The 23,543-nt window shown below is 46.7% G+C and overlaps 1 protein-coding gene across 1 annotated transcript; it reads right to left on the bottom strand.

The window, feature by feature from the left end:
• Nucleotides 1-1,323: 1,323 nt before the first annotated feature.
• CMTR2 (cap methyltransferase 2) lies at nt 1,324-7,193 on the bottom strand. Its single transcript, XM_019535578.1, has 2 exons — nt 6,523-7,193; nt 1,324-3,808 (listed from the first exon to the last, which is right to left on the bottom strand). The coding sequence occupies exon 2, from the start codon at nt 3,787-3,789 to the stop codon at nt 1,483-1,485; it is 2,307 nt and encodes a 768-aa protein (XP_019391123.1). The 5' UTR covers nt 3,790-3,808; nt 6,523-7,193; the 3' UTR covers nt 1,324-1,482.
• Between the last annotated feature and the right edge of the window lie 16,350 nt (nt 7,194-23,543).

Here is a 23,543-nt window from a genome sequence, read left to right as displayed (position 1 = left end):
AATTAAGATCAGTTGGAGAACTCTTAATGGCAGCCATTAGGTAGTTCTCAGTTTCACCTAGGGCTCTCATCGATCAAGTTTCCTACCACACTTGTAAGATAAATTATTGTGGCCAGTTTATTGATGGGGAAATGGAGGCATAAGGCACTGAAATAACTTTCCCAAGACCACGCACAGTTGCACAGATGGCACTTAAAACCCAGGAGTCCCAACTCGCACACCAGTGCCATGCTGCTGACAAGCAATGCTGTGTAACATGGAGTATTCTACAATCCAAATCCTGATCACAAAATAGTTTTCCTTCCCCTTTAAGTCTGACCCAGGGCCTACATACTGGTAAGTTACTGATGGCATTGCACAGACAACACACAAGTACCAGCAGGAAAACTAAAAATGAAGAAGTTACAATTAGGTTTAAAAAATACCATTCAGTTGTGTAAAAAAGATCTCTTCCCATTTTACTAGATCAGAACATTGATATCAGAGCGTCTTAGTAGCCACTTTCAAAAGTGACTGGGGAATTGGGTTCTTTCATTACCAAAGTGCCTAACTTGAGTTCCTTGCCACTTTCTGAAATTTAATCCTCTTCTAAAAGGTTTCTCTTCTCTCAAGTGTTGGTCCTTAAGGGTCTAAATACAGGCAAGTGGAGGCACCTAGATTCTTTTGAAAATGTAGATCTTAACCAACATGATTTCAGGTCAGCTAGATTAACATCTTGCAAAACAGAATTTTTTAAGCAAATCTTAACTGGATTTGAATAGGCCGGTGTTTTCAGCAAGCTAGTATTTTTAAGAGGTTCGGTTTCTTCCTGCAGGCAATAGTGCTGATAGCCTCTGCTTAACTGAATGGAAAATGTAGCTGACTTGGAAATGCTAAAAGCTAGCACACATCAACAACAGACTTGGGCCCCCCAAAAACCAAGCGACGGAGAGAAGTATCAAGATGACACATCTAGCTCCTTAGTCTCTCTCAACAACAGCCTCTACTGGCTGATTAGCAGTAGCACCAATAAAGTTCCTGACAACCTTTTTAATAGAATCAGTCGCTATGATGCCTGCATGTCAATAGGGCATCTAGATAAGGATTATATTAATGTAAAAATTTAAAAGGAACATGAAAAGGTACAAGTCACTCATCTGTCTGTCCATAACACTTGGCAGCCAATCACAGTGCTTACTGAAACAACTAATCAGAGTGCTCTACATAGGCAGACACACACACAGTCAGGCAGCTGAGTGCTGGGGGTGGGGGGCCCATACGGGACTGGATGTGAAGCAGCAGCACCAGCAGCACAGGCTGGTGGCTGCAAACTCCTCTTTCGCCCCCACCCTCCTAGGAGGTGGCAATAGCAGCACGGGGTGGTAGCACATTCTTGAGGGGCAATTCACTAGTTAACAAATAAAGGAAATAAAAACAAAAAGAACTTTAAACGGCCAATGAACTGAATCTTCTCAGTCAATAGCTACCTGCTCAATTCTAGAATCATTTAAAATTAAGATTACTGATCACTTGTTGCTGCTCAACTTGTATAATCAAATGGAGTTGTCGCTTTGCAATTGTAGTGTTCAAGTCCCATAAAAAGTCCAGTAATGTGCCTTTTAGGAGAGTCTCCATGGGGACAAACTGCAAAACCTGCTGGGAAGAGTCAGAGTCCAGCAAAGAGCTCATTAGTTCATTCAGATGCTGCAAATACTCAGCAACTAGATTTGGAAGACCCTGATAGCCAATGCACAACAGAATCGCATTAGTCCTTAGAGGCTCAAAGGATATGGGGCAAGCAAATGTGATGCATCTGAAACAGCTTTGCAGTACAAAAATGAGGCCAGCTGTGAAGCGCGTAAAGCAAGAAAGAATAGGTAAAATAAAAGCATCTCCTGTTCGAAGCTGTTTCAGCGAGAGTAGAACATGATCTAGGAGCTGCTGCTGATATTTTGGCTCTCCATCATGAAGCAAAGAACAGGTGAAAGTCAATAGCGTAGCCGAGTCCAAAAAACTAATCTCCATATTAGACTGGCTTTTGGCATCACAAAGAAATGGAAGGCCCATCACAAGGCACTTGATGTGGTCACCACAGCTTTCATTTGCAACCTCATGGCACTTGGTAAGATTAGACAATTCAGATAGTATAACTGCATCAGTGACAACATGGCAAGACTGACAAGACTGCTGCTGCACTTGTCTGGACAGGGAATCTGTTTTCAGTCTGCCTACCAGCAATTCCCCGATGGCTTCATTGAGGTCTTTCAAGACTTCGTCATCACAGAATGGAGAGCATTTTACTTTTGGAAGCCTCTTTCCCTCCAAGATGTACCACAAGCTGCACTCAAGGTTAGAGGATGACCCTTCCAAAATACAGTTTTTCCCATTACTTAGAACATGTTCTTCAGCCCAATGGTTAAGGTAACCTTTTGCCACTTTATCTTCCCATGTAAGGGACTCTAGCATCTTTCTTTCATTGTAGGTACTAAAATACTTGTTCCTCCGTCCAAACCACTTTGCATTCATACTGTAACCTGCCTGAGGTTTCTTCACTAGCCATTTATTTCTGGCAATGGGTTTCATGTTGAATTTTTTCATGAAGAATTCTACTGCACAGTCCCGTAAGTTGTTCAGTTTTGTTTGTTCCACTTCCCCCATGCACTCAAAAAGTCCAATGTTCTCATAGATAGTCTCTATTTGGTACTTGTGGAAGAATGCACAGCATTCTTCATGTATTTTAAGAAAAGACTCTGGAATTACATGTTGAGGGAAAAGTGCTTTACTGACCATGTCTTTTCCAAAGTTCTGTATCATCTTGGACAGAAGGGGATGAATCGCCTCTCTGCCCATGTAATGAAGACATATCACATACACTTCTGAGTTCCCAGCTTTGCTGGTGGCAGGTTTAAAGATGTGAACCTCCTCAAAGGAACAGTTTAGCAGAAAAATCAGGTTGGCAGAACAATGTTCAAACAAAGTAAACATCTTCAAAACAAAGGAGCCACCACTGCCTAGTATCCTCAAAGCACTGACTGCTTCACAGTAATGTAGAGGAGAAACAAGGGCTTCTTGTTCACCTGGATTTCCTTGGCAGTCAAAGCTCCCATCAGCAGTGACCAAGTGAACCGTAGCCATATTGCTTATAAAGTGCTGAAGTCCTTCTAGATGTTTCAGCATCATGACATCTCCGGTGTTATCTGGACCAAAGTACCACAATGGCAAGGTATTTGCAATAAGACGGTCATCCATAATCATCATAAGAGTGTCATTTGCTTCATGATATGGATTCAGAGTATTGGCTACCCAGTTCCAATCGCAAGGGATATGATGGGATTTTAAATAGTGGTTAAGACTGGCTATAAAAGCACCAGGTGCTTCACAGAGATGGACAGTATTAAGTTCTCCGTTCTGAAGAGCTGCTTCTGGAAGAAGGGGAAAAGTGCATAAAATCTCATGGAATTTGCACCACGCCTGAGTACATAGCTCAGCATTCAGAGATTTCTTCACATGAGGAATGATTTTCCCTGCTTTATTCGTGAAAGATGTATGCTGATGCCATTCATCCAGTTTCTTATCACTCAGCTGGTTTTTCACTTTATTCATGGAGTCTTTCATAGCAAGAAGTGAATTAAATTCCTTGTGATTGCAGATAAATGCATCTTTGGAATCTGGTAGTTGCCATTCATTATTCAGAGGTTTAGTATATGAGAACCTCTTCTCAAAGAGGCCCTCAATTTCAGCAACCACCTCAGAGTCAAAATTTTCAAGGTCTGTAGTTTGCTCAACACAAGGTTTCTTACATGTGTTCATTCTTGGATTGACCCACTATCTGTGGAGAGAAAAAAAAAAAAAAAAAAGATGGGAAATTCAGTGAACGTACCAAACAATAATCACCCCAGCCATAAGTAAACAGTATAGGCTAAGGGGGAGGACACAGGGACAACAGTCTAAATTTATAGATGATGTTTTTCTTTTAAATTCCAATGTTTCAGCTCCTGTTGATCTTTAGTTTTTATGTTCTATAACAAGAAAGGCAAAAATGATTTAGAGTCATCTGTAAAATGAAATAAAAATGTATACAAGTGGCGCTGACATAGAAAAGCTTCTATTTAGATCTAATGCTCATTTAGTCAAAAATCATAATTGAAAGAGCAACTAAAGGAGCTAGAAGTCATCCAACTAGTACTGAAATTTACCAAATTTTAGAGATGCAATGGAGAATTAGCTGGGGGGTACAGGGCTAAGCTGAAAAAATAGCAAGATGGAACAAAGCTGCTCCTTCCATGGTGTCCCCTAAAGTCCCAGTAACTAATTCCACGCCCATCTCCTTAAACACATGCACAAATTCTGGTGTGATCTAGGGGCTGCACTCATGATCATGCTTTGAACATGCCCAAGCTTTTTATATAAAGAGTACCCATACTGAAACGAAGCATGTGGTATTCATATAAATTGAGACAATATTAAAAATTAAAGAAAAAAAATTCTGCTTCATTTCTCACCAATGCAGTTAATTTTAATAACTTTAAACATTGACTCCATTTCACTTTCACCTGTATCATTTGCTCTTACTTTTATAGTCAGTTACATACAAGAGGAAAAAAAAAATACCTATTTTCTTACATATAACCTTCACATTCCTCCCCCTCCATCCCAAACCAGTTGGTGGAAATTGAGCTGTACATTATTATATGTGAAAAATATGGATCTCTACAGATCCAGAAATTTGGCAGCAAGGAAGTAGTGGCAGTGTTAATTGCCATGGCAATTAACACCGTCACTGTTTCTTCACTGCCAGAATTTCCAGACCCAGAAGGAGCCCCAAAACCTGGTGTGCCAGGTTTGTCCATTGGCCCCACCCAGGACACAGGGCCAGCAGCAGGCTTCACTCCCTAATAGCTGCTACTCAGTTACTTCAATTACTTTTTCCTTCATGCTGGCTTTCAAAAACAAGGCGACTATTATTTCTGCGTTTACAGCGTATCTCCGTACACATGGTATTAAAAGAAGAGGAAGTGACCACAAAACCATAACTGACAGAGGAACAGGGAACTGCTCTTAACCCATTTTAAAAACTCATTTATTTCACATTGATGGCATCACTTTAAGGGTTTACAAACATCACCCCTGAGCAACTGGCTATACCAGATGCGTCAGGAAACGGAGAAAAAGTTCAATCAAGATTTTTATTCTTAAAACTAAAATTTTCCCAATTTAGAGTCCCTACCTTCTCTGCATGCACCTACTAATGTGGTGGGGGCATCTACACAAAAGGCTTATTGCATGGGTTACTGGTGCCTCCTAAGTTGGGGGAGGAGGGGGGCACCCTTGACTGGACAGTCAGCAGCTGGGGGGGTGGGGGGAGGTCCCCCTGCTGCTGGCACTTCCAGGTTGGTGGGATCAGCCACAGGGGGACTGCTTCTCTTGGCACACTCCCCGCCACCGCTCTCAGTGAGGGTACCAACACTCTCACTGCCCCCCACCCCCAGAACACTGGCTGGCAGGGGGTACACCAGCACTCTCAGGGGGTGCACTTGCACCCTCTATGCATTGTCACTGGCTTACTGCAAAATTGCCTAATCTGCTCTGCAGTAAATCATCCCCATCTACATAGGTGGAGCTATTAAGCTATTAGGCCAGAGTACACTAATTAACTCCACTGTAGGTTAGTACCCAAGTATAAGTACTGCCCTGTGGCAAAGTTATTTACTCCACCACAACGCATGTGCAGAGGGTGACTGGGGCACAAATGTGCTAGTGTGGGGGCTGCCTGCCAGTTAACCCCGCACTGTAGCACTCTCATGTCCCAGCCATCCTCTCTGCAGCACCATGAGCTGAAGCAGCTCCAGGCTAGCAGGCTGACCCTCCAGGCTCCCTGAGTTAGCCAGGGCTGCGCTGCCCTAGCTCAACATGTGGCAGTCCCAGGCACATGTGTAATGCTGTGCTTGGAAGCAATAAGCTCCAGCACAACTGTGCCAGAGTTTATTTAGTATCATTAATTCAACATGTAGATGCATCTTGTAAGTAGTATAACAGCAGTTGCAGCACTTCGAAAGTTCTTCCTATTAAGTGATTTAAAACCTAAGACCCCTCTGAGGAAAAAAAATTGTGACTTAGACTTCTAAGCCAGGTTAGCACTTCTGAAAATCTGGCCTAACAGGAAGAGAAATGCAGCTCGCTTTCCTTATTGTGCATGCACCCAGAAGCCATGAGTTAAGATGTTTGAGTGCCCTCTGACTGCTTAAGTCTCAGGGACCCAAATGTTCTCTGTGGGCATTAACGCCTGATCACCTGGGGTGGGGTAAAGACTGGCACTAGACCATCTCCAGAATATAAAGGGAGGCGGGGAAGAAGATTCAACATGGAAAAACACAGAAACAATTTCACTTTTGTGCCTAGAACAGCTGCCATTTTACATTCAACCTGACAGTAATTAAGTTATCACTTGATTACTGGTTTAAAAACTAACCAAGTTACCATTTTAAAAGCCATTTCCGCACAAAGAAAAAGGTTACTTCAAAACACTTTAATTAGCACTGTTACCATTTCCAGCCAGGCTGGTCCAGCAGAGGGGTCCTACCCAGCAGTGCTACAGGCTTCTAGGGCTCATTTCAGAGCAGTGATTCTCAGCCGGGGTGCAGAGGCACCCGGGGGTACTGCCAGACCTTTTGAAGGGTGCCAGAGGTGTGGGGAGAAAAGTGGGGTGTGAGGAGAGGAGTAGATAAACTCAGTAGTTAAATGCAGGCTCAAGCTTGTCCCTGCCTGGATGTCCCCAGGGCCAGGCACCTCTGCAAGGCGACAAGCACCACCACATGCTCCCGGCGGTGCCACCCGAGGCAGCCCCGGGACAGGCGGTCTCCCGGCTCCCACTCGTTTCTGGGCTGCAGGACTCGCGGCTCAGGCCTGCCGGGCTCGGGCGGAAGCTGCTGGCAGCGCCCCGCTGCCTCGGCGGGCGGCTCCGTGCGGGGCCCAGCCCGCTCCCGCCGGCTCCGGGGCCCAGCGCAGCCTGAGCCGCTTCCTCCTTCCCGCCCCTCCCCTCTGCAGCTTGCTAGGAAAGGCCCCGGCCCCTTACCCGGGCGGCTCCGACGGCCGGAGCTGCAGGGGCGGAGGAAGAGGAAGTGGAGGCCGCTGCCGGGCCTTAAGGGCGGGCTTCCTGCCTCCCGACCCCCGCCCCACCTGCGGCCGCAGTGCCCCGGAGCCGTCTCGCACACGAGCCCCTCCCCTGCCCCCGCCGGGCCCCGTCTTCCCCTCCCGTGAGGTGCCGCCACCTAGCGCCCACCCCACGCCTGCGGCCGTCTGCTCTCAGTCGGCCGGGGCCTGCTTTTGCGGCACATCCGCTCCGAGGCGCCCCAGGAGGGAGGCTCCCGAGGAGTCCGCGAGGGGCAGGGATCCTCCCCCCTCGCTTTAGCTACCGCGTCTTCTCGCCGAAGTCCGCGCAGCCGCAGTCAGCAACATCGTCGGCGCGAGGGAGGGGTGCCCACCAGGGCTGTAAAACGCTGACTGGATTTGCCTTTGCTTAAAGAAGTTGGGAAAATAAATCCCAATCCCGATCGGCTTAGAAATGGTTATGTTGCATTGGTCTGTGGAAAACAAGGCTGGGGGACAGGCCAACAGGTAAAAGCCACCAGAACTGAGTCAGGTGTCCAGGTGGTAGCCATATTGGGCTAGAGGCAAAAGGAATGAGAACTCGTGGTAGAGGTGGTTCCTTTTATTACGCCAACTAGATCTATGCAAAAAAAAATAAAAATCCTTAATTGCAAGCTTTATGGCACAAGCACCCTTTTTCAGGCATAGGAGAAAAGATTGTGAGCACCCTCATGGAAAGGGCCAGACCACAGGAGAACAATGAATATCAGACTCCAGAAACTAGAAGCAATTCATACTGATCAGGGTTCAGACATACTAACAATGCAGTGAGAAGACCGCTGATTTCAGTGGGATGAAAATGAGGCACTTTTCACTAGGGGGAAGGCCTATTTGGTACACACAGGAAAACATGGAAGCCCACAAAGAAACTCTTACTAGGGAAAAGAGAAAAAGTGCAAACTTTTTGGAACTATATTAACCTGTTAAGAGACTTCAAAAATATTCCAAATATGAGGAGGAAAAAAAGAGAAAAACATTTATAACTAAGTTTTTTTTCTTCCCTGTCTCTCATAATGTCTTAGAAAATGGATAGGGGAAGGCATGGATAAATATTTTTAGGGTTTTCCTAATGGTTGATGTTTTAAAAGAAAAAAACCTTAGGGCTTTGTTCTTTTTGTGCAGGGAAAGGTAAAAGAAATGGAAATGTGACTCCTTGGAATCAAAATCTATTGGACGAAAAAGAGAGTCAAAGCAATAAGGCATCATCAGGTCCTGAATCTTTGAAAGCCCCTCCACAGAATGTTCTGTTCAGTTAGACTACCATTTCAGGTATCTCTATGGCATTTATCAATGTAGTATTTAGTATCTGGGTGAACATAGCTGAACAGCAAGGAGACGAACTGGAGAATAACTGTCGTATCGTGCTCCAGGAAATATGCAGGGACTTTTTAGCTAAATAAACTTGTTCTGTTGCATGAAATCCATAAACTGGGGAAGGTAATTAGGTCCCAGCAGAACAAGTACAGTGGTAGACAGAACTAAAGGCCCCAATGAAACAAAGATTTCCCTGGCAACATCATGGATTAAGAAACTAGGACCCTGACCCATCAGTAGCCAGCACCCACCTACCTTGTAAAATTTGACAGAAACGCCTTTGTTTTAAGTTCATGGATTTTTCCATCCAGCATTAGCCCGCTCATGGGTTTCTCCATGGTAGGATGTGATCTGGATCCAAGACAAAATCAATTTTAAAATGTAAAGTAAATGCACAAAGAACCCCAAAACAGATGCATCCAGATAGAACGTTGCTAGGAGCTAAACAGCTGGTGAGCGTGACATTTCCATATTGATTAAGGGTAGTTGTTTCAATAGTTGTTGTTTTTATAAACCCTCATGTTCCAAGAATAATAGGTCTACAAGGTGGGTTGGAGAGCTTGCATGGCAAACCGTTTCTCTGAATAGTAACTGTGAAAAAGCTCTTCTCTCTGTTTTTGAGATATTCAGCTATTAGCCAAATGGAAAGACTCCCCACTATGGGACAGAAGGAGACTTGATTACATAGAATTATATTTTCTATTTAATAAAATATGGAATGCAAAACTGCTCTCTAGAAAGAACATCCGCATGCAGCTATAAAACTCTTACTCCTGAACCCCTAGACAGGGAAAAACAACCCAGAAACAGTGCATTTTCAAAACCAAAATAGTCATCAAAGCCGTCCTTAGGGGTGTGTGGGGCCTGGGGCTTATCAGCCTGTGGGGGCTGGGGGGGAGGTGGCAAGCTCCCGGGGGGCGAAGCAGACACGCAGAATGCTGCGGCCCTCAGTGAGACCTGTACGGCACTGTCCACAGGGCCCCCCCAGAATGTGGGGCCCGGGGTAGTCACCCTGATTTGCCCCCACCAAGAGACGGCTTTGATTCTTATAGACGAGCAGATTTTTCTCTGTGATATTCAGTAAGTGAGGCACTTACTAGTGTTCAAATCTTGTGGATAATAGACTTCTTTCACTGGTTTTGATTTATTTTCTCAAGTTTGCAGTGATTCATTAATAAGCTAACTGGATAATATTTAAGGAGTAACTGTGAGTTAGTAGTTAGAGCAGGTGAGGAGAAATTAGGTCTCTTGTATTCTGCACCTTAGTCTGGCATGTATTTGCTGAGTCATTTAACCTCTTTGTGCCTCAGTCCATGATAAAGTGGGTCTCAAAAAGTGCAGTGGGGTAAGTGTATTGCTCTTTGAGATCCTTTTTTAAGAGGCTCTATAGTAAAACAGATCACTATCATAGATGAGGACAAAAATGAACTTTCAGTGCATTTTTATTTATTTGCCTGTTAATTCAAGTTATGAACTCTGGTTTCCTACTAAGGAAAGGCCTATTTTTTAAATCACTGAAATTTAAAATACGTATTCCACTGGATATTTATATATCACTTTAGACTTTTTGACTAAGTAAAGACATTTGGAGTGGTTAAATCTGGTTCAAAGCAGCCACTTGATTTAAACTTAGCTCACCCCACGTCGACTTTATACTTACAGACACGGTATCAGTGACAGGCAATCAGTCTAAACCTGTAATTGTATAGAAGTTCCATGGACACAAACTGATCTAAACATTGCAGAACCTGGTTTAAGATAAACCTGGATCTATGTAGTATCAACTTATTCAATTTAGGCCAAACTGGTGCATGGTACTTCTGTCCACTTTCCCTGCACAGCCCAAGGGCTGGGAAAACCCAGCCACTGGCCCCAGCCCCAGGAATGCTCTTTTCACCCCCTCCCTCCCCCCACACTGATTTATTGTTTGTGCTGCACCACCACTCCCTGCAACTAGCCAGTCCTCTCAACCCCTATCCCACAAGTCACTTTGGGTGAAGCTGCTTTTAGTATGCTGCCAGAACTGATGTCCCCAAATGTCTGTAGAATCACAGATCTGGAAGGGACCTGTAAGGGCGCAGCATGAGACAGGGCCACGGAGAGCCCAGGAAGGACCAGGGGACCAAATTATAATAAGGCCCAGACCGAACAACGTCAGTTCCATCTACGAGGCTTGGGGCGTAGTAAAGGGGTGGTTGAAGCCACACATAGCCCATAAGGCTAGGGTGCCCCGAAACACCCATTGCAGAATGGGACCCACAAGGGGTCCAGGAGCCCACGGGGTCAGAGTACAGCAAAACCGTGTCCAAGAAGATGTAAAAGCAGCCTCCCTAATATATATTTACCATCAAAGATGTGGCGGGTGAGAATCGAGGGTGCCCTTTGGGCCAACTTGGCACGGGAAGGGGGCTTTGGAGAGATCACGGCCATCCTGCAGGACCCCGCGCTCTGACGTCAAGAGTCCAGCCTGTCAAGGTCATCCTGGATCCTGGCCCTATCCTCCAATGTGCCCACGTTTCCCCACAGCTTGATATCATCTGTGAACTTAACCATAAAGCTCTCCACCCCCTCTTCCAAGTCATTAATGAATATATTGAAGAGCACGGGTCCAAGCACCAATCCCTGGGGACCTCTACTGGAGACAGCCCTCCAGGATGAGGCCATTCCATCAATTACCACCCTTTGGAAGTGGCCTCTGAGCCAATTGTCCACCCACCTCACTGTAGATTGGTCCAGCCCAGCAACCTCCAGTTTGAGAGTATCCTGTGGGAAACAGAATCAAAGGATATACTGAAGTCTAAGTAAATCATGTCAACCTCATATCCCTCATCCAGATGGCTAGTTATCTTGTCACAGAAGGACACAAAGCTTGTCAGGCATGATCTACCTTCAACAAAGCCATGCTGGTTACTTCTTAACATCCTGTCAGTTACCAGCTTGTGATTGATGGCCTCGTTAATAAATTTTTCAAAGATTTTACCCAGGACTGAGGTCAGCCTTTGTACTTAGCCTTTGTTTTAGATCTTACACATATAGCTATAAGAAAATTAATCTGAACATGGTGCAAGCTCACTGATGTATTCTTCCATGTTCCCAAGTACTGTACTGAAAAGACTACAAAGTCTACTCTATTCCACAAACTGGTGTATGATATGTACATAATCATGCCTCAGGAGCCTAAAATAGACATTTATACTCTTTAAGGTATAGTATCATTTCTTCAGGTAAACACTAGAATTGGGATGAATATTTTCCTAAATTAAGATGAATATTTAGCATGAAAAAATACATATGAACACAAACTAAACATAGTTATGTTTTGGGGTGTTTTTTGCTCCCCTTGATCATAGAGGGCTCATTAGGTCAGTACAGTTTCTGACCTAATGGGATGCCAGTTTCTCTAGTCCAGCGGTTTTCAAATTGTCACACATGCCTCCGGGGGGGGGCGGGGGAATGAAGGAACATTGGTGGAGGTGTAGCCAAGAAGTTTTCAAGGAGCTGGTGCCACTGCAGCCTCATGGGGGGATGCGGGGAGCCCCTGGCAGGCTCTGACAGTGGGCTGCTACACCTCTGGGTGGATGTGCAGCTTAGAGCAGCAGTAGGGCCAAGGCAGGAGATGCTGGAGCCATGGTAGGTGGAGCCCACCAAACTGAGCTGAACTGTGGCGGCAGTTAGGATGAGGGGTGCAGTGTGCCTGGCTGTGCTGCTCCTCTGGCCTTAAAGGGGATGGGGGTATGAACAAAATTATAATTCAAAGTGGGGGCTCAGCTCAAAAAGTTTGAAAACCGCTGCTCTAGTCAATAGCTGCAAGGGCCTTTGACTCTACCTGAAATGACCAGGTACCTATTTATAGCTGGGTTGACTGGAGGGAGCCCTTGAGTCCAGCATGAAGCTGGAACTCAAGCCTTTGAACACCTTAACTGCTCTGACACCTCCTGTAAGGTGGGAAGAATTTGGCTCCTTAAAGTATATGTCTATAACAACCTCTAATTGACAAACGTGGAAAACCATGAGAAAGGTTGGGAAAGATTTGAATAGTATTTTGGTACATGTGTGGATTTGCCAGAGTATCCAAGTGAGCTAGACACTTACTAAGTCCCACTTGTTTCAGCTTGCTTGGGATATGTTGAGAATCCCACTGATGCCTGCCTCTGTCTTTGAATACCCCAATGCCTTTGCAAATCTGACTATAAGCGTCCAGTCTGAGGAGACTGAAGTTTTGGTGGTCAGAAAATCAAGACCCTATTTCTGCCTCTCACTTACTGTTTAATGGTAGGCAAGTCAGTTAACCTCTTTATACTTCAGTTTCCTGTGCAACTGTGGTGGCATATTTCCATAAATATGGAGAATTATTAAAACAGTCTATATTAAGGATTTTGTTAATTAGTACTTTTAAGCATAAGCTTCAGAATACAAAATGAAAACAAACAAAAGAGAAAATGACAGATTCTTGTAATGGTGCAGCAGGGCTCCATTTTGAATACACTTTATTAAGGAGCATTGATTCTACTAAGAGGTTAATCCTGGTGATTCAGGGTTAAAGTTGATACTCATTAAACTGTACACTGGATATAAAAGAGAGGTGGGAGTTGTGGAGAGTAAAAGAAACTGAGATATCAGGAGAGTAGTTTAAGAGTAAATAAGCCTGGTGAGTTGACTTGGGCAGGAAATATATTCATTTAATGTTTACTGGTTTGCGAATACAATTAAAGTGATCAGGAAAAAAAAATTTGACCATGCATGGTGCCCATGCATTATTTTGGAACATGGTGGGAAGGAATCTTGATCACAGTTGTTTTCTTGCTTGAGACAGACAGCCTAATCATCTGGTTTATGCTAGAATATAACTGATATGGAACTATGTTTTATTGACTGGATGAAAGATAGTTATTTGCCAGAGACTGTGCAACAATTGTCAGCAATCTTATTGTGCCATGCCATTTAACTATTTGAAATGCTGCATTCTGCAGCAGAACTGTAAGAAAATACTTCATTTTCTTCCTAATCTTGTTTGTTCTCCATTTAAGAAGATCAGTTTAATTCCCAAACTGATATAGTTGTATTGGTAGCCTCTCTGATCTCTAATCTGTCAGTCATTACTTTTTTGACACTCCACCTTTTCTTTCCTCATTTTGGCTGATGTTCTGTTAAAACCTTCCACAGTTCTCTTACCTGGGTCCTCTCTTTTTGCCTTGCTTTCCCTCCAGAAGGTCCATCCAATCTGTCCCCAAGCCTGACTTACTGCAGCTACCCTATTTATATGTTCCTGCACCACCTGAGCAAGTCTTTGGTATCCTATATTTCTGATCTAATCATTATCTAATTCTTTCTCTCTGTCATGTCCCTTGATGCAAACACTTTCTTCACTGTTACCAAGTCCCACAGCTGTAATATCAGCTATTGGCTAACCTTGAAAGCTTGCCTCTTAAGGAAAGCTCACAGGTGTCAGAGAATAAATTCTCAGGAATTATTCTAATTCTCCTCCTCTTCATTTCTCAAACATGCTCTAAAACCCTACCAGTTGCTGCTGATGTTGAAGCTATTCTGCTTCTGCTTATATCTTCACTTGCTCTGGTGGTTTCTGACCTGTCTTCCATAATCTCTTAACTTTTTTTATGTACTGTGCACCCAACACTCACAAATATGCACTTATCTTTCTATCTACAGAAAAAAATTAGCCTGGAACCCACCTCCTTCTTCAACAGATATTCCATCTTCTTTCTTTTCATAAGGCTCATTCTGAGGTAACTACAAGTTCTCTCACAGGGCAAGGTTTTCAAGAACTGAACTCCCATTTAGTGGATGGATTTCTTAGGAGTTCAGCTTTATGAAACTCTAGCTTCATGACTGCAGAAGTAAAGCAATGTGTGTTTAGGTTTCATTTTGCCTATTTTGGATGTAAAAAGCAGGACCCTAGAGTACCACTGCTATAAGATGCAAAACAGCCCTATAGGGCCGCATCAACATGAGCATGCACATATGTGTTGCAGCATCTCAAAGGAGTTTGAGATGCCCCAGACCACCTTTTTAAAATGTAAAGGCAGGACAGCTCGCATGACTGGAGCATTGTCATGAATGGGTACAAACTGTTCAGGAAGGACAGGCAGGGAAGAAAAGGAGGAGGAGTTGTACTTTATGTAAAAGAGCCCTATGATTGCTCAGAGCTCCAGTATGAAGCTGGAGATATGCTGTTGAAAATGTCTGAGTTAAGGTCAGAGGGGAGAGCAACAATGTTGATGTCATGGTAGGGGTCTGCTACAGACCACCATACCAGGAGGAGGTGATGGATGAGGTTTCTTCAAACACCTAGCGGAAGTTTCCTGGTCACGGGCCCTTGTTTTCCTGGGGGACTTCAGTTACTCTAACATCTGCTGGGAGGGCAATACGGCAGTGCACAGGCAATCCAGGAAGTTTTTGGAAAGTACTGGGGACAACTATCTGGCACAAGTGCTGGAGGGGCCAGCTAGGGCCTATGCTTTTCTTGGGCTGCTGCTCACTAATGTGGAAGAATTGGTGGGGAATGTAGTGGATGGCAACTTGGGCAGGAGTAACCACGAGATGATTGAGTTCAGGATCCTGAGGAAAGGAAGGATAGAAAGCAGCAGTGTAAAGACTTCAGAAAAGCAGACTTTGACTCACTCAGGGAACTCATAGGCAGGATCCCCTGGGGTACCAGACTGAGGGAGAGAGGAGTCCAGGAGAGCTGGTTGTACTTCAAAGAAGCCTTACTGAGAGTGCAGGAACAAACCATCCCAATGTGCAGGAAGACTAGCAAGTATGGCAGAAGACCAGCTTGGCTTAGTAGGGAACTCTTTAGTAAACTAAATCACTAAAAGGAAGTTCAAGAAAGAAGTGGAAACTTGGAAAAATAATTAGGAAAGAATTGCTTGGGCATGCAGGAATGAAGTCAGGAAAGCCAAAGTGCAATAGGAGTTGCAGCTAGCAAGGGATGTGAAGGGTAACAAGAAGGGTTTCTACAAGTATGTCAGTAAAAACAGGAGGATCAAGGAAAGTGTAGGTCCCTTACTGAATGGAGGAGGCAACCTACTGACAGAAGATGGAGAAAAGGCTGAAGTACCTAATGCCTTCTTCACCTCAGCCTTCACAGGCAAGATCAGCTTCCAGACTATGGCACCAGGCCGTACAGTCCGGGGAGGAGGTGAGCAGCCCTCAGTGCTGAAAGAACAGGTTTAGGAACTACTTTAAAAAGCTGGACATGTACAAGTCTATGGGGACAGATGCGATGCACCTGAGGGTGTTGAGGGAGTTGTCTGATGTGATTGCAGAGCCATTGGCCATCATCTTTGAAAACTCATGTGGATCAGGAGAGATCCTGGATGATTGAAAAAGGGCAAACAGTGCCCATATTTACAAAAGGAAAAAAGGGAGATCCAGGGAACTACAGAGCAGTCAGCCTTACCTCAGCCCCCGGAAAAATCATGGAGCATATCCTCAAGGAATCCATTTCTAAGCACTTGGAGGAAAAAAGGGTGATTAGGAACAGTCAGCATGGATTCAGCAGGGGCAAATCATGCCTGACCAACCTGACTGCCTTCTATGATGAGGTGACTGGCTCTGTGGATGTGGGGAGGCTGGTGGATGTGGTGTACCTTGATTTTAGCATTCTTGCAAGCAAGCTAAAGAAACTTAAGATATCTTAGGTTAGCTATTAGGAAGAACTACTTCACTGTAAGGGTGGCCAGAGCCTGGAATGGGCTTCCCAGAGAGGTGGTGCTCTCACCTTCCCTGGAAATCTTCAAGGGAGACTGGATAGGCACCTGGCTGGGGTCTTATGACCCCTCCCACCCCCAGTGTCATTCCTGCCCATGGCAGGGGGTCGGACTCGATGATCTGTCCAGGTCCCTTCTGACTCATTGATTCTATGATTCTAAGTTTAAATCAGGTTCTGATCATTTACCCCAGTTTACGTGTAATGTATGTCCCTAGCCTTAGGGCATCTATACACACGCTCTGGGGGTGGGTGCTTTAATTGGAGTGACTCCAACAGCCGCTCTAATTGAAACGCCAAGAACGTCTTGTGTATCAGCATTGCTGTGCTTCAAAATGGCAGCGGACTTCAGATAAAGCACCCCCACTGCCATTTTGAAATGTGGGGATGCTGATAAACAAGACGTGGAGGCTGGCTGGAGCGCAGTAATTACCACGCTCCTGCAGACTCGATTGCTCCAATGTGCTATAATTACAGCATGTCAGACCAACCTCCACACTTACATATAGACTTAGACTTTAGTCCTACACTGCCCTTTGCACTGTTGGTCCCCAGGGCACTCAGTGTCTGTTTAGTTTACACCTCTCACCCTATGCATGGTTAAACCCAAGGGATCATCAGCACAAAGTCCAATCACTAACATATCTGTTATGCTTACCAATGGCAATATTCTAAGCAATCTTATCTAGGATGGAAGTAGTGGATTAGAATAGTAGTAGAATCTTATCTAGGGCGGGCAGCAGTAGATTGGGAGGAGGAGGTTGGGATGCCTGAATTCCATGTGCTTCATTCAAAAGTTTTTCTAAGTTTATCCCAACCATGTGGTTAGGCCAATAACAGAAATCCTTGCTTTTCTTATATTTTTAGGAACATCATAAAAAGGCACCTGGGACTCAGTTTCCCCATCTAGCTAAGATATGTAGTAACAGGTCTTACTAACCTTGCTAAAGAGCTTTGAGATCCTACTGGGCAGGAGCTCCAAGGGCAGAGAATGAAATCTCAACCTTATGAAGTCAGTGGGAGCAAAGCTATTAAATCTGATGTAGGTAGGATGCAACACATAAGATTCTTAAAGAAACAATGTCAAATTAAACATCCTAAAATATAAAATAACATCATTGCCTTCATAAATTATTAAAGGAAGAAAAAAATTAAAGTCAGATTGTCTTGTTCACACTCACTTTTTCATTTCTTTCAGCTTGGACAGTAAACATCAATACAGTCATTTTATGTTTATTTACTGCCATTTTTTTCTTTAAGCTCGGTGCTCTAATGTTTGGGTTTCAAATGCTACAGGGGGAATGCTTATTTGCTATAAAATAAAGGCTTTTCTCGCAGTGTAAAAGATTAAGGAATAACAGCCACAAGTTGTTGGAGAGTATGTTTAGATTAGACATCTGTAAGAACTACTTCACGGTCAGGGTGGCTAGGATCTGGATCCAACTTCTAAGGGAAGTGGTGCTGGCTCCTACCCTGGGGGTCTTTAAGAAGAAGCTTGATGCCTACCTGGCTGGAGTCATTTGAGCCCAGTTTTTCCCCTGCCCAGGCAGGGGGTCGGACTTGAAGATCTACAAGGTCCCTTTCGACCCTCCTTCTATGATTCTATGAAATATGGGTTGGTTGGATGAATGGACTGTAAGGTGAATAGAAAACTGGCTGGAGCATCAGGCTCAGAGGGTGGTAATCAATGGCTCTATGTCTAGTTGGCAGCCAGTATTAAGTGGAGTGCCTCAGGGGTCGGTCCTGGGGCCTGTTTTGTTCAATGTCTTCATCAACGACCTGGAAGATGGCATAGAGTGCACCCTCAGGAAGTTTGCAGATGATACCAAGCTGGGGGGAGTAGTAGATATACTGGAAGTCTAGGATTCAGAGCTAGGATTCAGAATTACTTAGACAAATTGGAGGATTGAGCCAAAAGAAATCTCATGAGGTTCAACAAGGACAAGTGCAAAGTCCTGTACTTAGGATGCAATAATCTCATGCACCAGTATAGGCTGGGGGCTGACTAGCTTGGTGGCAGCTCTGCAGAAAAGGACCTGGGGGTTACAGTGGACAGTAAGCTGAATATGAGCCAGCAGTGTGCACTTGTTACCAAGAGAGCTAACAGCATACCAGGCTACATTGTTGCCAGCAGGTCAAGGGAAGTGATTATTCCCCTCTATTCAGCACTGGTGAGGTCACATCTGGAGTACTGTGTTCAGTTTTGAGCCCACCACTACAGAAAGGATGTGGACAAATTGGTGTGAATCCAGCAGAGGGCAACAAAAGTGGTGAGAGGGGCTGGGGGACATGGCTTATGAGGAAAGACTGAGGAAACTGGGCTTATTTAGTATTGAGAAGAGGAGACTGAGAGGGGACTTAAGAGCAGCCTTCGACTACCTGAAGAAGAGTTCAAAAGAGGATGGAGCTAAACCGTTCTCCGTGGTGACAGATGACAGAACCAGGAGCAACAGTCTCAAGTTGCAGCAAGGGAAGTTTAGGTTAGATATCAGGAAGAATTTTCTAACTAGGAGGGTAGTAAAACACTGGAACAGGTTACCCAGAGAGGTGATAGAAGCTCCATCCTTGGATGTTTCCAAAACCCGGCTAGACAAAGCTTTGACTGGGATGATCTAGATAGGATTTGCTTTGAGCAGGGGGTTGGACTAGATGAACTCCTGAGGTCCCTTCCCACTCTGGTTTTCTGTGATTCAGCTGGTACAAGTTCTCCAGCAGAGAATGGTCTGTAGGAGCCTGGTAGACCTCTAAGTGGAGCAGCGAGCCTGCGCTCCAGCAGATCCTGCGGAGCATGGGTGGGAGTGAGTCTACCTACCACCTGTCACCCACCACCCGGCCAAAGCTCTTGACCCAGCTGACCCAAGCAGAAGAGGCCACCGAGTACAACACCTGGTAGGCCTTCACCTGCACCAAGTTGCCTGAGTTCTGGACCACAAAGAGTACATCATCAGCACATGCTGGCAGGACCAGCCACACTGCCGGCTCCCAGAGCATCAACCCCACCACTCGCCTCCATAGGAGAACGAGGAAGGGCTCCAGGGCCAAGGCATACAGTTGGGCTGACAGTGGGCAGCCTTGATGCACACCTCTCCTGAATGGGATGGGCTCCATCAGGGTCCAGTTGAGCTTAACCATTGAGCTTAACCAAACACTCTGCAGAGCCCTACAGCACCTGGAGAGCCTGCACAAAGCAGGGACCAAAGCCAAAGGCCCACAGTGTGCCTGTGAGGTACTCATGATCCACTCTGTCAAATGCCTTCTCCTGGTCCAAGGATAGTAGGGTGAAAGACAGGCCCTCCTAGCACACTAGCTCCAGGAGGTCCTAGACCAGGTACAGGTTGTTGAAAATGGAATGTCCAGGCACTGTGAATGTCTAGTCGGGATGGAGTACATCTGTCAGCACAGACCGCACATGCAGCAAGATGGCCTTCACTGCCACCTTGTAGCCCATGCAGAGGAGGGACATGGGATGCCAGTTCCTCAGGTCATGGGGATCCCCCTTCCTCAGCAGGAGGGTCAGCACAGCCCTCTGGCACTACAGGGAGTTCCCCACTTCCCCGGGATTCATCCCAGACCGTGGCAAAGTCTGGGCCAAGGGCATCCCATAAGGTGTGGTAGAACTCCACAGTCAGCCCGTCAATGCCTGGTGCCTTGTTGCCAGGCATCAGGCAGGGGGCAGCCAAAAACTTGGCTAGAGTGAGAGGAGCTTCCAGCCAATCCCAGTCACCTGTGCTGACCTGTGGGAGTCCCTCCCACAGAGTCTGACAGGCTTCTGCATTGGTCGGATCCAAGGAGAAGAGCTCTTTGTAGAAGTCCTGCATGCGCCGGCACATCTCGCCTGGATCTGTGAAGAGAAAGAGAGTGTTCTCACCCACCAGAAGGTAGGTGATGTACTTCTTCAGCCCCTGCCTCCTATCCAGGGCATAGAAGAAGCAGGAGCCGCAGTCCATGTCCTGAAGGAGCTAGACACGTGAGCTCGGTGATCATCCCAAGCACAAAGCTCTTTCCACCTCTCCCATCACTTTCCACAGAGGGACAGAATTGGTTGGGTTGGTGGCCAGGTGCCTCTCCAACTCCAGCACTTCCCACCTGAGCTGATCCCGGACTGCCTCCCTCTGCCAGGCCTGCCCCCAAGTGTAGCTGCTGCAAAAAAGCTGGGTGCACACTTTCCCCATGCCCCACCTTCGCCGAGTTGAGGGGAAAGCTGCCTGTTGCTCCTGCCAGGCCAGCCAGAACTCCCAGAAGGCCTCCTGGAAGCCTACATCCTACAGCAGACTGGCACTGAAATGCCAGTAGGCTGATTTCGGATGCCCAGGCCCTAGCGTGGCTTGGGCCAGACAAGGTGGTTATTGCTGAAAGAGGTTGGCTGGATGCCAGAGGAGTGGGTGCGGCAAAGAGATATAAATCTGGTCTAACCGGGAGTGGCGTGCCTGCTCCTCCCCCACCCTCACATAGTTGAAGGCGGGGGGGGGGTCGGTAGGGTAGCAAGCACGCCATACGTCCAACAGGGAGTCGTCCGTCAGGAACCCCCCGAGGACGCCCGTGGTGGTCTGGTTCCGCTCCCTGCCTGACCAGTTTTGCACGTCTAGGGTGACGTTAAAGTCCCTGCCAAGGACCAGGCACTTGCAGCTGGTTGAGGGTGCCGATTTAAGTGGCCACCTGGTGGAAAAAATCCACGAACTCCAGGTCCTTTGCAGGGGCGTGCACATTCAGAAGGTTTGGGCCCAGCCCAGGCACTTGGACCTGGAGGTGTAGCAGGCAGCCTGGCACCGCCTCAATGTCCAGGAGAACCTTTGGCTGCAGTCCTGCGGAGAACAGCATGGCCACCCCACTAGAGGTGGCTAAGAGGTGACTAAAAAAGACCTTGCCTCCACACTCCAGCTGCCAATTAGGTTCATCAGCTGGAGTCATCAGGGTCTCCTGCAAGAATACCATGGGGTACCCCCCCCCTCCCCCGAAGGAAAGAGAGCACCCAGCATCTCCGGAGACCTTTCCTGCAGCTGTGGACATTGAGGGTCGCGATCTTAAACAACCTTATGGCTGAAGGGGTGGAGTTCAGCAGGGACCTCGAGCATTTTAGCACCTGGTGTGGGGCCTGCCAGCTCACGCAGCACCCTCCTGGGTGTCTATGAAACTGAGGGCCCACCTATAGATCTGGGCATTGCAGCTTTTGGGCCCCTTGCCTTCTCCCACCAGTGCCCTCGCAGTCTCAGTCACCACGATACTATCAAAATCTCCCCAATACAGGTCCAAGGTAAGCTGTACCTTGCTGGCAGACCACCATGTGTAGTCGCGATCAAGAAATGCAAGTAGCTCACCCATGGGGACCACCAGAACGCAGAGATCTGCACGCTCCATGGAGCCTGCCAATTCTCGGGGATCCTCCTCCTGGTCCTGGGGCTCAGCAGGCTCCTTAGGCACTGTCTGAGCCCCCCTGATCTGCTAAGACCCTGGATTCCAGTTGTGATTGGGAGAGCTCCGCAGCCCTTTGGGAAAGGAGTGGGGGTAAGGATGGGGGTGGAGGGGTCCCTCACAAAATGATAGGGTAGAGCTGGAGCCCTGGGGGGTCTGCGTAGGGTCCTGACAAGATTGGCCTATTAGGGGACTCCACCCTGACCCCCTCTGATGAGGGACCATTGAGCAGGCTGGAAGTGAGGTTTTTCTGGGAGGGAGAGGGAAGAGACCCATCAGGCACTGAGGTGGCTTCAGTGTCTGCCTTGGAGTCCTGGAAAAGGGGACCTCCCTCCCCAGGACTCACTGGGGTGAGCCCCAGGGCCCCTGTCTCCCCCAAATCAGAGTGGGTGCTGGGGTGCAGTGCAGTGGGCTGGTACTGCTGTCTACAAGAGAAACTCAGAAATTATTTAATAGATTATGGCTGGAAGGGACCTCATAAGATCATTGGATCCATCCCCCTACCCAAGGGGCAGGAAGTCAGCTAGGGTCCAAGGATCCCAGCAAGATAAACATCCAAATGTTTCTTGAAAGTGTCCAGAGTAGGTGCTTACACCACCTCTGGGGAGAGTCTGTTCCAGGCCTTGGGGGTTTGGACAATATAGAAGTTTTTCCTTATGTCCCGCCAAAATGGTCTTGCAGGAGTTTGTGACCATTGGACTTTGTCATCCCCTGGGGTGCCCTGGTGAACAGGCGTTCCCCCAGATCCTGATGCACACCTCTTATGTACTTATAGGCTGCCACCAAGTCCCCCCCGATACTGCACTTCTCTAGGCTGAAGAGTCCCATAGCTCGCTGCCTGTCTTCATAAGGACTATTCTCTTGTCCCTTATCATGCGCGTGGCTCTCCTCTGGACTTTTTCAAGCTTCTCCATGTCCTTCCTGAATTGTGGAGCTCAGTATTGGATGCAGTACTCCAGTCTGTGGCCTCAGCAAGGCCAAGTACAGCAGGAGGATAACATCCTGGATCTTGCTCAAGATGCATCGGTAGATGCAAGCCAAAGTTTTGTTCAGTTTGCGAGCTGTGGTATCGCATTGGTGGCTCATATTCATCCTGTGGTCCGTCATGACTACAAAATCTCTTTCAGCCATGATGATAGCGAGTGTAGCATTGCTGAGCCTATAAGTGTCATGTGGGGTTTTTTCCCCTCCCAAGTTGAAGCACCTTGCATTTCTCTGCATTGAATGTCATCAGGTTTTCATCTGCCCACCTTGCAAGCCTATCAAAGTCAACCTAGATCACGAGCCTGTCCTCAAGTACGGATACTCCTGTCTAAAGTTTGGTGTTGTCAGTGAACTTGGCCAGTCCACCTCTAACACCAGAGTCCAAATCATTTATAAAGACATTAAAGAGTACAGGTCCAAGAACAGAGCCTTGGTGGACACCACTGGTCACTGAGTGCAATGTTGATTTGGTTCCATCAACTACCACTGTCTGGGTCCAACCTTGGAGCCAGTCCCCAGTTATTGGACTGTAGAGTAGTTGACACCGCCAGCAGCATCTGCAGCCAGTTGCTGATCGCCCCTGGCCACCGCTGCCAGTGGTATCTGCGGGTTGTCACCAACCACTGGTCAGCACTCACCACCCCCACCACCACTGACACCACTGCAGCTGCCTGAAGGCTGCATTGAATACATCCAGTCCTTCCAGAAGTTCCCTAACTAGATCCTCACTAACCCTTGGCCTAGGTGCGCCTTCCCTGGGATCTAAGGGGGGCCAGAGCGGGGGTGACTGTTCTGGCCCCTGCTCAGGAAAATGGAGGCAAAGAAAATCGTAAAATATGTTGGTTTTGTCGTCTGGTGTGAAGACCAAATTTCCTAGCGTGTCCTGCAGGGGCCCCACATTACCTGGTACCTTCTTTTTACCCCCTATGTATTTAAAAAAGGACGTCTTGTTGTCCTTGATCTGGGAAGCTAGTCCCAGTCC

This window comes from Crocodylus porosus, unplaced genomic scaffold, assembly GCF_001723895.1.
Source record: "Crocodylus porosus isolate Cpor-Errol unplaced genomic scaffold, CroPor_comp1, whole genome shotgun sequence".
In the NCBI taxonomy this organism is placed as follows: domain Eukaryota; kingdom Metazoa; phylum Chordata; order Crocodylia; family Crocodylidae; genus Crocodylus; species Crocodylus porosus.
Note: the sequence above shows the minus strand (reverse complement) of the source record. Positions and strands in the feature narration are given on the sequence as shown.